The following is a 13,488-nucleotide window of genomic DNA, read 5'->3' as shown; positions in this document are numbered from 1 at the left end:
CCAAATATGCCCATACTTCCGATTTAGTCTTCTTTGAGGGCTGATGGATGTCCTGGGCGCTGCCGTCTCCTCCTTCGGCCGTTATTTCAGCTTCAAAGTTTTGGTGCCGTTGCAAACTAAAAAGTGTGTGCGCGCGCCGCGGGAACTTCAGCTGAAGCGACGGTGGCTGGTTAGGGTCATCGCGCCGAAACCGCGGCCACGGTAAACCCACCGAGATAATATAGTTTTTTAAAAACTGGACGGTTATTTTTATTGTCAACTTTTTTACCGGGTTTTACCGCTATACCGGTTACCGTGACAACCCTATTATGCACCCTTACTAGAGCAGTCTCGGTTGAGTGCTGCTTCAGAAAGCCAGATTGGAAGGGGTCAGAGATCTTTGACTTGGAAAACCAGGATCTGAGTTGGGTTTCCACAACCTTCTCAAGTAGATAGATAGATAATCTTTATTGACAGACTCTTAGGTCCAGATAAAATATATATAAAACAACAGATCAATGAAACAAAATAGATAAATAGAAATAAAAAGATAACAGCAAAAAAAAAAAGAATTAAAATCTAAATGTAATTTAAAAACTTTACTATAAATTGTTCCACACAAGGTTAACCACACTAACACTTCAACCAGTGTTTCCTTATACTGGACAAATAGTGACAACTGCTCACAGTAGGATCAGTGATTGCTAAAATTATACTGTTGGCAGAGCTATCCAGTCGGCCTGTAAAAGTGAATATAAGTTTTCTTAAAAGTGCTTTAAAAGTACAAATGCCTGCTGTTACAAACATCTGACTGGCACTGCCCCCTCTGGGTATTTTAAGTATGATTCTAAAGGCATTATTGTATGCAACTTGCAGCTTATTCATGCTGCTTTGATTGTAGGATGACCACAGTTGGGCTGTGTAAAGCAGAGTACAATATGCTTTAAATAAACCCACCTTAACTGGAGGTGAACAAAAACCAAACTTACGAGCTATAGTATTAGTCTGCGCATATAGCTTACAGCACTGTCTGTGGATGTCAGCATTATCACGCATTTGATCGGTTATAAAGTGGCCAAGGTATTTCACCTTCTCACACACATTAATATCACTATTAGACAGTTTGAACACAGGAAAGTTTAGCTTTTTATCCTGCTTGGTTTTACATATCAAGATAGCACTTTTAACAGCATTATACTGAATATCATACTGCACACCATATTCAGAACAGATATTTAGGAGCTGCTGTAAACCAGCACTACTTGGACTAAAGACCACCAGATCATCCGCATACATCAGATGGTTGATCAAAGTTGTACCCATCAAACATCCTGTGTTACAGGCTCTCAGCTGCACAGACAGATCGTCAACATACAAATTAAATAAGATAGGAGACAGAATTCCACCCTGCCTAACACCATTACTAACGCCAAATGGTGCAGAGATGCTGACACCCCATTTAACCTGCATCGTCTGATGAGCATACCAGTAAGACAGGATTCTCACAATAAACCCAGGGACCCCCGTAGCTTTAACTTAATAAAAAGTTTTCTGTGGTTTACACGATCAAAAGCCTTAGAGGCATCAATACAACACATAAGGACAGAAGAATTTCTATTTCTATACCAGTTGACCATTTCTTTAAGTGCGTATATACACATGTCAGTACCATGTTTTGGCTTAAAGCCAAACTGATTATCCAAGGAACTGTGGTACACAGTGATTCTATCAAATATAAGTCTTTCAAGAACTTTAGACAAAACACTGGCTAGTGCAATCAGCCTATCATTATCCATACTGGTCACCTTTCCAGATTTGTTCTTAATGACTGGAACAAGCACAATTGCCATCATTGAGTCTGGTAGTATGCCATGAATCATAAACCCTGTAAAACAAAGAGCTAAAAGGGGAGCTAGTAATTGGCTAGCATATTTCAAATGCTCTGCACTAATGTGATCCAGACCACAAGCCTTATTATCAGCTAGTTTGTGAATAGCATCATGCACCTCATGGGTCGTTAAACATATAGATGCATCAGTAATTGCAGAGCCATCCTCATGCTGATCACTTTTTAAACAATTAAAATAATGATGTCTCCATAGTGCTGCAATATTATCTTCCCCAGAAACACCTTCAACAGTACCTGGTAGAGATGATTTGCAATTATTAACTGTTTTCACATCTTTCCAAAAACCTTTGACATCATTACTCATAAATTTCCTGGCCATAGAATCTACCCTCATGATCTGCTCATTTTTTTTTATATAAAATGAACAGCATACTTATATCTGGCATTTGCAAATTTTTTCTGTTCAAATTCCATACCCTGCCTAGGTCTCCCACCACGTGCTTCATCCTGATACATGGCAACATGTTCTTTCCAGCCAGGCCGGATATGAGGTTTCTGCTTATGCTTACCTTTGACATGAAATGGTCTACCACTTTCATACAAAGCGTCCACTATATCCTCATACATAGAGTGTAGATCACTTTTGTGTTTGAGAATCTTACAATTGACATCTTCACACAGGATAGCCTCTTTAGCCACAGAGATATTGTTCAGGTATTGATCTGTATTATAACTATAAGCCAATATGTCTTTGTCACTTAATGCTGCCATTCTAATTTTATATTATCATCATTATTATTGACATAATTAACTCCCATTGTATCAGGCAGTTGTTCCACATTTATAGCAAAAGCAAAAGGTCTATGGTCTGACACAGTTACCCCATATTTTATAGTCATGCTATCCAAAGCTGCATGACCATCAGCTGTAATAATACAATGATCCAGCCATGATGTAGTATGCCAACCCTCACTAATATATGTGTAACTGTCTTTTGGCAACAACACTTTGCTAGATAGAATAAGATCATTGTCTTCACACAACTGTGTTAAGTGTTTAGCAAACTGAGATTTTTTATCTGAAAGATCAGCATTAAAAGTCGCCCACAACATATATACTATAAGTACTGTGATTCTGAATGAATGCATTAATAAAAGCCAACCTACTAATATATTCCCCTTCATTTCCAGCAGTTTCGTATGGAGTATAAATATTAAGGATAACAAAACTAATGTTATTCTGGATATATTGTATGCCAATACACCAATCTACATCCAGCCTAACTGGCTTAATTACAGCATCAATTCTTTTGTTCCAAAGCACAGCCACTCCTCCTGATATTCTACCCCTGACTATAGCTGTGCTGAGATCAGTAGTTGATTACCCCACTCCGAAAAATTTAGAGTTAAGGCAGTTAAGTTTGTCCAGGTCTTGTTTAGGTAAAAAAAAGTCTCTTGCAAACACAATATTTCACATTCTTCAAGCAAGCTGTCCACAACAATACATCGAGCTCTATCCCCTGCATCCTGGCCCAAACGCAGGCCACGACAATCATAGGACAGCACCCGAAGAGACATGCTTATGCTGAGGTGCTTGGACCAGGGGGAACATCCCCTGCTGGAGACACATTAGTAGAGCGGAGAGAGCGGGGGTTCTCAAGAACTTTACTGATGAAAGGTAGTTTAGAAATGGGCCTAAAGTTACTGGTGGAGCTGGCGTCAAGGTTGGGTTTCTTTAAGAGAGGAGTAACTACTGCATTTTTAAAGTAAGATGGAACACAGCCTTGGCTCAGTGAGCTGTTGATCATAGTCAACAGAGATGGACTGATGGAGGCAAGGGACCCGACTAAGACAGAGGGAGGTAAGATGTCTGATGAGCATGATGAGAGCTTCATCTGACTGATTATTGAGGCTAAGTCATTTAGTGTAATTGGGGAGAAGGAGGTGAAAGACAGAGCACTGGGGGGGCCTCCCCTCCTTGGGGGGGTGTGGGGGGTGGGGGGGGGGGTGGAATGCTGGATCTCAGATTCAGCACCTTGTTGGCAAAAAAGTGGAGAAAGGTGTTACAATCATCAGCTGAAGATAGCTGAGCCTGCTGCGGAGGAGAAGACACGATGCTGGAGATGGTATCAAACAAAACCTTAGGATTATTCTTATTTTGACATATGAGGTTGCTGAAGAAAGAAGACCTGGCATTTTCTACAGCTTTGTTGTATGACTCTAGAAGTTCTTTAAAATATTTGCGATGAACAACCAAACCTGTCCTCTTCCACCGTCGTTCCGCTTTTCTATAGGAGCGTCTAAGATCAAGAATCTGGTTGTTCAGCCAGGGTGAACTGGAGGCACTGGAACTGCGGCTGGTTTTGTAAGGGGTGACCTGATCTAGAATTTTGAGGCAGCGATCATTAAATGAGTTGGTAAGGAGTTCTACGTCATCAGAGGAAGGAGGTACAAAGTCAATGAGGGAGGAGAAATTTAAAATGGTAGAACTGTTGATAATACGTTGTTGCTTAGCAGAGACTGGTAAAAGAGATTCAGAATTTAGGTTAATATGAAAAGAAACTGACTTATGGTCACTGAACACAACATCATTTATCTGCAGTTTATCAACAAGAAGTCCGTAGGAAAAGACCAGATCCAGGGTGTGGCCTGCTCTGTGAGTGGGACCAGACACGTGTTGAGAGAAGTTAAAAGAGTTCATCATGTTTAGGAACTCCCTGGTACAACTGTTAGATAGATCCTCAGCATGGATGTTGAAATCTCCAACAAAGATTATCCTGTCTAGTTTAATAGTTGAAGATAGGAGATCCTGAAAGTCAGACAGGAAGGATGAAGTAGATCCAGGTGGGCGATAGACCAGAATTCCATACTTTTTGGCTCGACCAATTTTAATCATGATCATCTCGAATGAGCTGTAGGAGTTTGAGGATATAACTTGGCACGAAAACTGTTTCTTAAAGATAACAGCTGTTCCTCCACCGCGGCCTGTGGTCCGTGGTGTAGAGAAGAAAGAGTAGTCTTGAGGACAGAGCTCACGGAGATGAGTGACGTCATTTTCGCGCTGCCACGACTCAGAAATCCACAAAAAGTTTAATTTTTTGGTGCAGAACAGATCGTTGAGGATGTGAGACTTGTTGGCGATGGAGCACGCATTGATTAACGTCATTTTCGCAGGGAAAACTGGCAATGTGTGTACCGCGGGCTCCATAAGGGCGGTCGGCTGGCGAGCTAAGCTACGTAGCGACTCCAGGCTGCGCCCGCGGGGTTTCTTTACCTTTAGGTAGCGTCCTGCATCAGGGGCTCCATTTAGCAGCGAGATCAGCCCAACTCCGTTGAGTTTCTGTTGGATCTGCCACAACACAGCCACGGAGCAGCTATCGGGAAGAGCTTCGCCTCTAAGGATCTTTTGGAGCTGAACGAAGAAGCCAGCTCTCTTCCCCCGTTTCCTCTTCCATGGTCTCCGGGGCAGCGGCAGGCCCACAGGTAACAAAGGGCCGACACCTGGGTTAACGCCAGGTTCCAGAGGCGGTGGGAAAGCGGGTCCGGTATCGGAGTTCTGGAGGTTGATCAACGTGGACCTGATCGACAATAGTAAGTCTCGAGCATATGTTAGCAGGAACTCCGCACCAGATAGACAAAAAACAATATAAAACAACAAATAACCAAAAGAGATCAGGAGCCTAGCAGACGCACAGCCACTCATGGGTGCCATCTTGCCATCAAACTGATGACATGAAAAGCAAGAGAGGTGGGAAGGCAGAGATAAACTGATAACAGATACTTGCAGCATACACTGTTGGTTTTATGAATCGGATGACCATTTAACGACGATGTGTTTGCATTTTGCTTCTGTGACACTCTTGTGCTTGTGTGTCTTTCAGAAATACAAAGAGTTTGAGCATACAGTGCGGGTGGAGGAGATCGATGGGCTTCGGCTGGTGAAGAGGCTGGCAAAGAACATGGAGGAGATGTTTCACAAGAAAGCCCAGGCCATGAAGGTACTGAATCTTCATTTATCACCCATAACAGCAGAATTCTGCACACAGTATTAACTATAGGTGTTGACACGGAAGGTAGGATGATTTTTGTGTTTGTTGTTGGATAATTATTATCTCAAAGGTGCATTGTGGTAGAAACTTTCTTGTGCCAAAGAGAAGAGAAAATACAGCAGTTTTCTTTTCTGTTATCATCTGCAGGAAGCAACAAAGGGGTTTTATAAAGCATACACATCCGGTTTGATGGATAGCTGTCTGGTGGGAAGTGATACAATTTTATGTTTAATGTACTTATCAGCTTCTGTTTTATTGAAAAAAAAAAACAAGCTTTGTGTGTCATTAGTGAATAATGGCGACAGGCCTGTTTACTTAATGACTCGGTGCTGATTGCATGGCTCCACACTGCTTTGGTCATTTTTGAAAATAACCTGATTTCACTGATTTTAGAAGAGAGTAGTTTAGTTGTTTCAATCATTGAACTCCACACCGCTGGGCCTGTGTAATGATATGATTTTAAACAAAAACCAAAAACAAGGTAATTATAAAACAACTCAAAACCATTGTGTAAAATATGATATACCCTACTTCAGAAGGGAAAGGAAATCCTTGATTTACAATAATTAGGGTTACTAACCCTGACCCTAGCTAACGTTTAAGCTACTTCCTGTAGCCATCCTCAGAGCTGAGTCAAATAAGGTAAAGAAAACTTGTCTTCTCTGTGTTTAAAAAGAACCAAGAAATACAAAGCAAATCACATTTTAACACTAAAAACAGACAGATTTTGTTTTTGGTGTGTGTTTGTGACGAGATGTGTTGAATGGTTGTGAAAGATATTTAGTAATGTTTTAGAAAAATTATTTGAAACTGATTTCATCTTTTTTTTGTCCCCTCCTGGTGTCCATTTAATGTCCTCATAAAAAGCATCTGCATATAAAACTACTTCCTTTCAGTCCAAGTCTCAGAATAATACATTTATTTTTAATACTTTGAGTTTGAAGAAGCTATTATATTTTTGCTTTGGCCTAGCGGCTTTTATGAAGTAATTTCTTCATAATGGAACCCTGAAAAATATTTTTCTCCAATGGGGCAAAAAAGAAACAACAATTTCTGTGCAAAACATTTTCGTGCAGGAAATCCGTTTGAATATGATAAATGATAAATGACCCGCACTTGTATAGCGCCTCTCATAGTAAGGACTCCAAAGCGCTTTACACTACAGTGTATCATTCATCCATTCACACACTGATGGTGATGTGCTACAATGTAGCCACAGCTGCACTGGGGCGCACTGACAGAGGCGAGGCTGGCGAGCACAGGCGCCACCGGTCCTCCGATCACCACCAGCAGGCAAGGTGGGTTAAGTGTCTTGCCCAAGGACACAACAGCAGAATTCTCTGTCCGGAGCCGGGATCGAACCTGCAACCTTCCAATTACTGGACAACCCGCTCAACCTGTTGAGCTACTGCTGCCCCAATATCTACATGTTTTATGGCACAGAATGCATTTTATTTATTATAAGCTGTACATTATTGTGGCTGTCCAGCAGTTTCTCCACTTGTTTATAATTTGAGCTTTTAATTCACCTACATTAGTATTTTAGTAACTCGACATAAACAAATAAACTTTCAGCATGCCAGTTTCCCTGAGGGTCGATGTTTGTGGATGTCAGGAACAGGTGTTTAGAGCTCTGCCTCTGGCTGCAGCCCTGGCTCCAGGTGATAGATCCTATCAGGACAACATGGTGCTGTTAACAGAAATTGGTTTTCTCTCTGAGAGTCTGATCCAAGGACATGAAAAGCAAGAGAGGTGGGAAGGCAGAGAGTCACAAACCATCTCTTCACTTCTCTTTTTCCACACATTAGATATTGCTACTAGCTCAGATGGTTTGACACAGCTTGTCATACAGTGTTGCAATGACTGACTATTTGCACAAATGTATAGAAAGGATTTCTGCGCAAAATGAGTCATCTGACATTTAATAAACAACCTCCTGTAAAGTGATTGTTGGAGTGAACGTCACATTTTAACTGGATGTTGTTGCGATTTTCTGATAAATGTTCTTGTAATTAAACAAAAACAGGATTATTCTCATTTCTGGTTACAGATAAAACCATCCGGCCAACTCAATGCAACTTTCTACTAAACACGGAGAGACGATGGCTCCTGCTAATGGCGTCTCTAAAACCCTCACCTCGATGACTGATAATTGTAGATCTCGAGGGACTTTCTGTGTGAGTTTACGTGTGCGCCGTGTGAACGCTGTGCATGTTAATGTGAGGTGGAGATGAAACACTGGTCAGCAAGCTAATGCACTTTTGCTGTCAAGAAGGCAGAAAAACAAAAAAGGTGGCAGAAAAGCAAGGCAGCGTGTAAGAGGAAAAAAATGTAAAAGGGAAGAAGGAGTGGAAAGTAATGCCTGCACACTCTACACAGGAGTTTTAACCCCTGTCCTGCTGCTATCAGGATTACACTTCACCTTCTGGTTTTCATTCCTGGCAGTCGGCCTTGTGATGAGTTGCTAGTGGCGGAATTGTAATGGATTCTCCCATGAGTGCCTTTCTCTCTCCATCTTGCTCTAATTTCTCGTGGCTTTTATTCCTAAAACTCACATCTCTCTGGCCTTGTGTGCCCTTCTTTTAGCCTTCTTTAAGCATCCCTCTCTTTTTTGTCTATGTTTCCTCTCTCTACCCCCCCCCCCCCCCCACGCCCCCATCTCTCTGTCTTTTGCTTAAGTATATTTGACGCTTCAGCGATTCAGTTTCTGTGCAGGCGCTCTCCCCTGCCTGCCATTGTGGTTTTATCTCTTCGTTGGTCCAATCGCTCACTACCACCTGCTATGAGACGGCAGCCTCCATTACCGTAAAAGGGAGCACCTGTAAATGTGTGAGTGTGTGTATGTTTGCTAACATAATATTTTTAATGTGGAGAGAGACGTCGTTTATTGGTATCAGTTCAGATTTGCCCTTTTATTACAGCCTATGTGGAATTAAGCCCATTAATAAGAACTGGGCCCCATCAATTGTTCCATTGATGATGAGAGTGAAGAAGTGGTTTCACACCTCAAAGTGTGACACATTCTGCTACAGTGACATGCAAACATGTAAAAACAGATTTTTTAGGCCTGATACTGTTGGCTTTTGGGTAAGTGAGGTGTTATTTTCCCAAAGTAATTGTGTTTAGAGTTTGAAATTTCTTTTACCTCTTGGGCTAAAAATGAAACAGAATTGTTCAGCCTACAAATAAATGTAGAAATAAAAACTCTTAAGACAGCGTGTAGGGTGCTCAGCCTCACATTTACAAAAGTCTCACTTGCACGCCCCTTTCTAGGCTTCCTTGGTATCAAACACAAGGCATCCTTATAGGCAACCTCCAGCGTACGCATACTTTCTTACAGGTTGTCCAGGTGTGCCGTGTGCAACGGTGTACAATCAGCCTTAAACAAGGTTACATTTACTTTATCAGAACAAGACCCAAACTTATTTTCCTGGGCATATAACATACGGCACTGCCTATACATCCTGTCATGTCCTCTGCGATTATATGACCAAGATTTTTGACTTCCTTGGTATAATTGGTCACTCTGAGCTTTTTACGCAGACTGAACATGGAAATGGTCTCCTACTTCTGCATTCGCTTTTGATAGAAAATAGATGGTGAAACTCTAGAATTTGAAAAGCATGGCATATCTATGTCAAGCAGTTGCTTGGACTCATCCATATTGACTCGAGACAGGGAAGGCTGTGGTTGTTTTCGCATCCAGCAAACAGCTAGCAGAAGCTAACCATTAGCATTAACAACTCAACCACACCGAAAAGCTCCTCCAGACTTGTGTTATTTAAGGAGATATGTAACACATTTCGCAGAGCAAACTGAGTTAGTTGTAGTGGTAGAGTCACGTTGTTATTGTCCAACTCAAGGCAAGATATCCAAATATAAGGATATAAAACTCCAAATCCTGCTGTATGCTTCCACTCTCTGCTGCAGCAGACTTCTCCGTGTTGATCAGTGACACATCTGGGCTTTTTTGCCTTGAGTACAGCTTGCAAGGCATTCATTGTAACACTAACCCTAAAGAGCTCACTGGTAATGTATTGATTAAGCAGAGTTTCCCACACCTTTAAAGGGAGTTTCTATTGAAAAGTTACAGACAACTACTGTATTGTCCTTTCTAAGTAGCTATTTGGGACAAACTCTGTTTAAAGAAACAGATATTAGTTTTGACGAGATTGATGAGCCAACAGCTAGGCACAGCAGGACCAAGACTAGTAAGTAAAAAAGTAAATGAAACGTATTAATAGAGCGGCTTTTGCAGATAAGGATGCCGCAAAGCATACTCACTACCCAAAGCTCATGACCATAAGCGAGGGCAGGAACGTAGATCGACCGGTAAATCGAGAGCTTCGCCTTCTGACTCAGCTCTCTCTTCACCACGACAGACCTGTACAATGCCCGCATCACTGCAGATGCAGCACCAATCCGCCTATCGACCTCATGCTCCAATTTTCCCTCACTCGTGAACAAGACCCCGAGATACTTAAACTCCTCCACTTGGGGCAGGACCTCATCCCTGACCCAGATAACGTTATTGAAGAAAAAAGTAAGAGCAAACTAAAAGTTTAACGGCTTGCTTTACTGATGGGGATAAAAGCTGTGTTAGGTAGTCGGGTCCCTGGTTATTCAGAGCTCTGTAGCCACAGAGCCAGTGTAGAGAGTGTGTCATCGGGGTCTGGCAGACACTTTTTAAATGGCTCTAGAGGGATGATTTATTCAGACCAGGAAAAGTAGTGTTACAAAAGTCCAGACAAAATAAAACAAAGGCATGGGTTATTTTTTCCAAAATTTGCAGGTGAAACGGTCTTCTGAATTTTTGAGATGTTTCTTAAGTGAAAGAAACAGGAATGGGAGTATGTGTGAATCAAAGCTCAAAACAGAATCAAAGATTATGCCTAGACGAAGGTCATCACTGTAAAAGTGGTTTAAGATGTCAGGGAAAGACTGATTTATGGTGGCTAATGGAAGGACACAGAAAGAAAATAATGTGCTCCAGAACCAAGCCTTGTGGGACCCCACAAACATTGCATGTTTAAGTGTTTGGGGAAAAAGGATTACACATCATTCCTATTTTCTCCACAAAAAGTGTACACACGTTCTTCTTACTTTACATTTTCATTATTTTTGCACTTTTGTTTGTAATTTCTAGTGAGTCTGGCACTACTTTGCAGTTAAATAAACATCAGAGAACATTAGTGAAGAAAAAAGTTGGCAGACACCATCAATCACTGTTTCTGAGCTAAATCTGATCTTATGATCTGTATGAAAGCAAAGTATTCATGCAATTACTTTGCCCAGTAAAATACATTTTGCATTGTCATAGTCTTTCTGAGCTTTGCTTTCAGTATTGCCTTAATTTAGCATCTGACCTCAGGCTCATATCACAAACATCATCGTTATCTGTTTTGGAATAAGGGTGACCACAAACTACGAGGCAAATTCAGTTGATGTCAGAGCAGCAACCATCTCCGTCATCTGGCTCCTCTCAGGCTGATTTCCTGTCACAGAGAAATCAAAGAAGAGTCACAGAAGAGGTTTTTAGACTGATGAAAAAAGTTGTGTAAGGCAGGACAGGTGGGAAAGGTAAATGTCAGGAGGAGATGGGTCGATGGTTCAGTCTTGGCATAAAATGAGAATAAGGAAAGAGGAAATGTGTGGCAAAGACAGGGAGAAGTGGTGGAGAGTGGGGACTATGTTGTGTTCAATACTTCAGTTTCACTCTCAGTCAGCTGGCATCGCTATTGATAATTAGCACTTGATGTTTCAAGTCTACAGCTCCCTTTGCTATAATTGTTTTTTATCTTATCTTATTTATCTATGCCATGCTCCAGTTATTTGGCTTGGATCCAATCAAAACCTGTTCAACAGAAGAAAGAAAGTGTCAGAGAACACAATCCAAGTTTGTTGATGCTCTGACTTTTTGGTGGCTGCCTAGTTTGAGATTCTTAATTGTGATGCCTTGTTAGCATTGATGTGCTAGCTCAAGCCAGTTCTGCTCAGCCAATCCAAGACCTCTGGCACAATTCAAGCCTCAATGATCTGCCCTGCTTCTGTTGGAGGTCAAGTCTTAGTTGGCATTTCCTGTGTAAATGATGGGTAGTTTACATCTTACTTATGAACCATAAAATGTGAGATTCCATAGAAATATGAAATATCAATCTGATGGATCTTTGAATATTTCAACCAGAAGATCAGAACTTTTTATTGCAGGGATTACTTGACACTTCGCATTAACTCTGAGGAAAGAGAGAGAGAGTCAGGTTTATAATAGTTAAGAGATGTATTTCTACACAATTTAAATGGGCATTATGGAAGTTTGACAGCCAAAACATGTGTAGAAATAATAGATTTCTTCTTAATACATTCTCCTGCAATGCCCTGGTCCTGTAGAATGAGCCCTGGCATTTTTACTGTGATTGCCTATTTTTCTGTAAAATCACAGAAAAAGAGAGCTGCTCGGGTCGAGCAGGCTGCTTCATGCGCGTTCACGCTCAGGCATAGCCCTCCAAACCGTTCTTTGAACGTTGTTTCAGCTGTCATCAAAGATATAAATGTTACAAACACAAAGGGTGTCATTGGTGCTTTAGCTCGCCTAGTAAGACCTCGGACTTTCGTGCAGAGGACCCGGATTCGATTCTGGATGCGAACATAGTTTATTTAGAGTTTCATTTTTACATTAATGGTATATTTTTTTACAGTAAGGTGCCCAAATTTTTATTTGAGACTCGCCGAATGGCATTGAATTCACAGATAAAAAAGATGTGGGTTCAACTTTCATTTTGGAACAATTTTTCAAGCAAGGGAAGGGAATGATCTGAGCATGCAGGAGGACTGGCCCATCTTAAACCTTTGTCAGCTGTGCTGAAGAGAAAGGTACAGAACCAAATTATTTAATTTATTAGCTGCGCGTTCTCCTGTCCTCTGTCCTCCGGGCCACACACACACACACACACACACACACACACACACACACACACACACACACACACACACACACACACATACATACACAAGGGACTGTCTCAGCTGTTATTTTCGTTAAGGAGTGTGCACGTACAGCATGCGCGCCTCGTGCACAAGCCTACTATTGAAGCTGCCGTTATGCTTTTGGCTTGAGGGGGCAATTGCGAGCATGAAAATTCAAAACTCCGTAAAGTCCCTTTAAACAAAACCATGGACGTCACTAGGATTGAGATATAGGGGGGGCTTAGCCCCAGGAGCTTGACCTCGAACGTTTTTTGTCACACCCTGCAAAAACTTTGTCAATTAATTCATTATTTGAAGAACATTTAACAAAACCTATTATTTTATCACTTTCTTTTCCTTTCCTAATTTTGTGCATTTTCTCTCTTCTTTTTATAAAAATAACGCTTAATCAGTTCATTAGTGGGGTCTATGTTGAAGAAAGATTTTATGTAAGTCCATTAAAAATTAGATAGGTTATATTTCCAAATAAAGCTATTCATTTCAGTCTACTGCACGTAACAGGGGGAAATGTTGTAGTCATTTATTTAATTTGTTTAATTACAACTTGTTTAATTATAAATGTTACTGAAATGTGACAATAAAGAACAAATGAATAATTGTAAAACTTTTTTTCTGCCAAATGAGTGTG

At 41.1% G+C, this 13,488-nt stretch overlaps 1 protein-coding gene across 5 annotated transcripts in view; it reads left to right on the top strand.

Annotated features, from left to right (window-relative positions):
• cacna2d3a (calcium channel, voltage-dependent, alpha 2/delta subunit 3a) overlaps positions 1-13,488 on the top strand; it is a 341,398-nt gene that overhangs the window by 32,532 nt on the left and 295,378 nt on the right. For 3 of the 5 annotated variants that reach the window (XM_070545072.1, XM_070545073.1, XM_070545071.1), the window contains exon 3: positions 5,709-5,825. The exons of 1 other annotated variant lie outside the window; for it this stretch is intronic. In XM_070545072.1, coding sequence (XP_070401173.1) covers positions 5,709-5,825 — 117 coding nt within the window. Of the gene's footprint in view, positions 1-5,708; positions 5,826-7,926; positions 8,054-13,488 lie in introns of those variants that run through there. One more of the 5 variants, XM_070545075.1, reaches the window with a different exon arrangement.

Source organism: Nothobranchius furzeri, chromosome 15, assembly GCF_043380555.1.
Source record: "Nothobranchius furzeri strain GRZ-AD chromosome 15, NfurGRZ-RIMD1, whole genome shotgun sequence".
NCBI classification, from domain to species: domain Eukaryota; kingdom Metazoa; phylum Chordata; class Actinopteri; order Cyprinodontiformes; family Nothobranchiidae; genus Nothobranchius; species Nothobranchius furzeri.
This window is presented reverse-complemented; position numbering and strand designations above follow the sequence as displayed.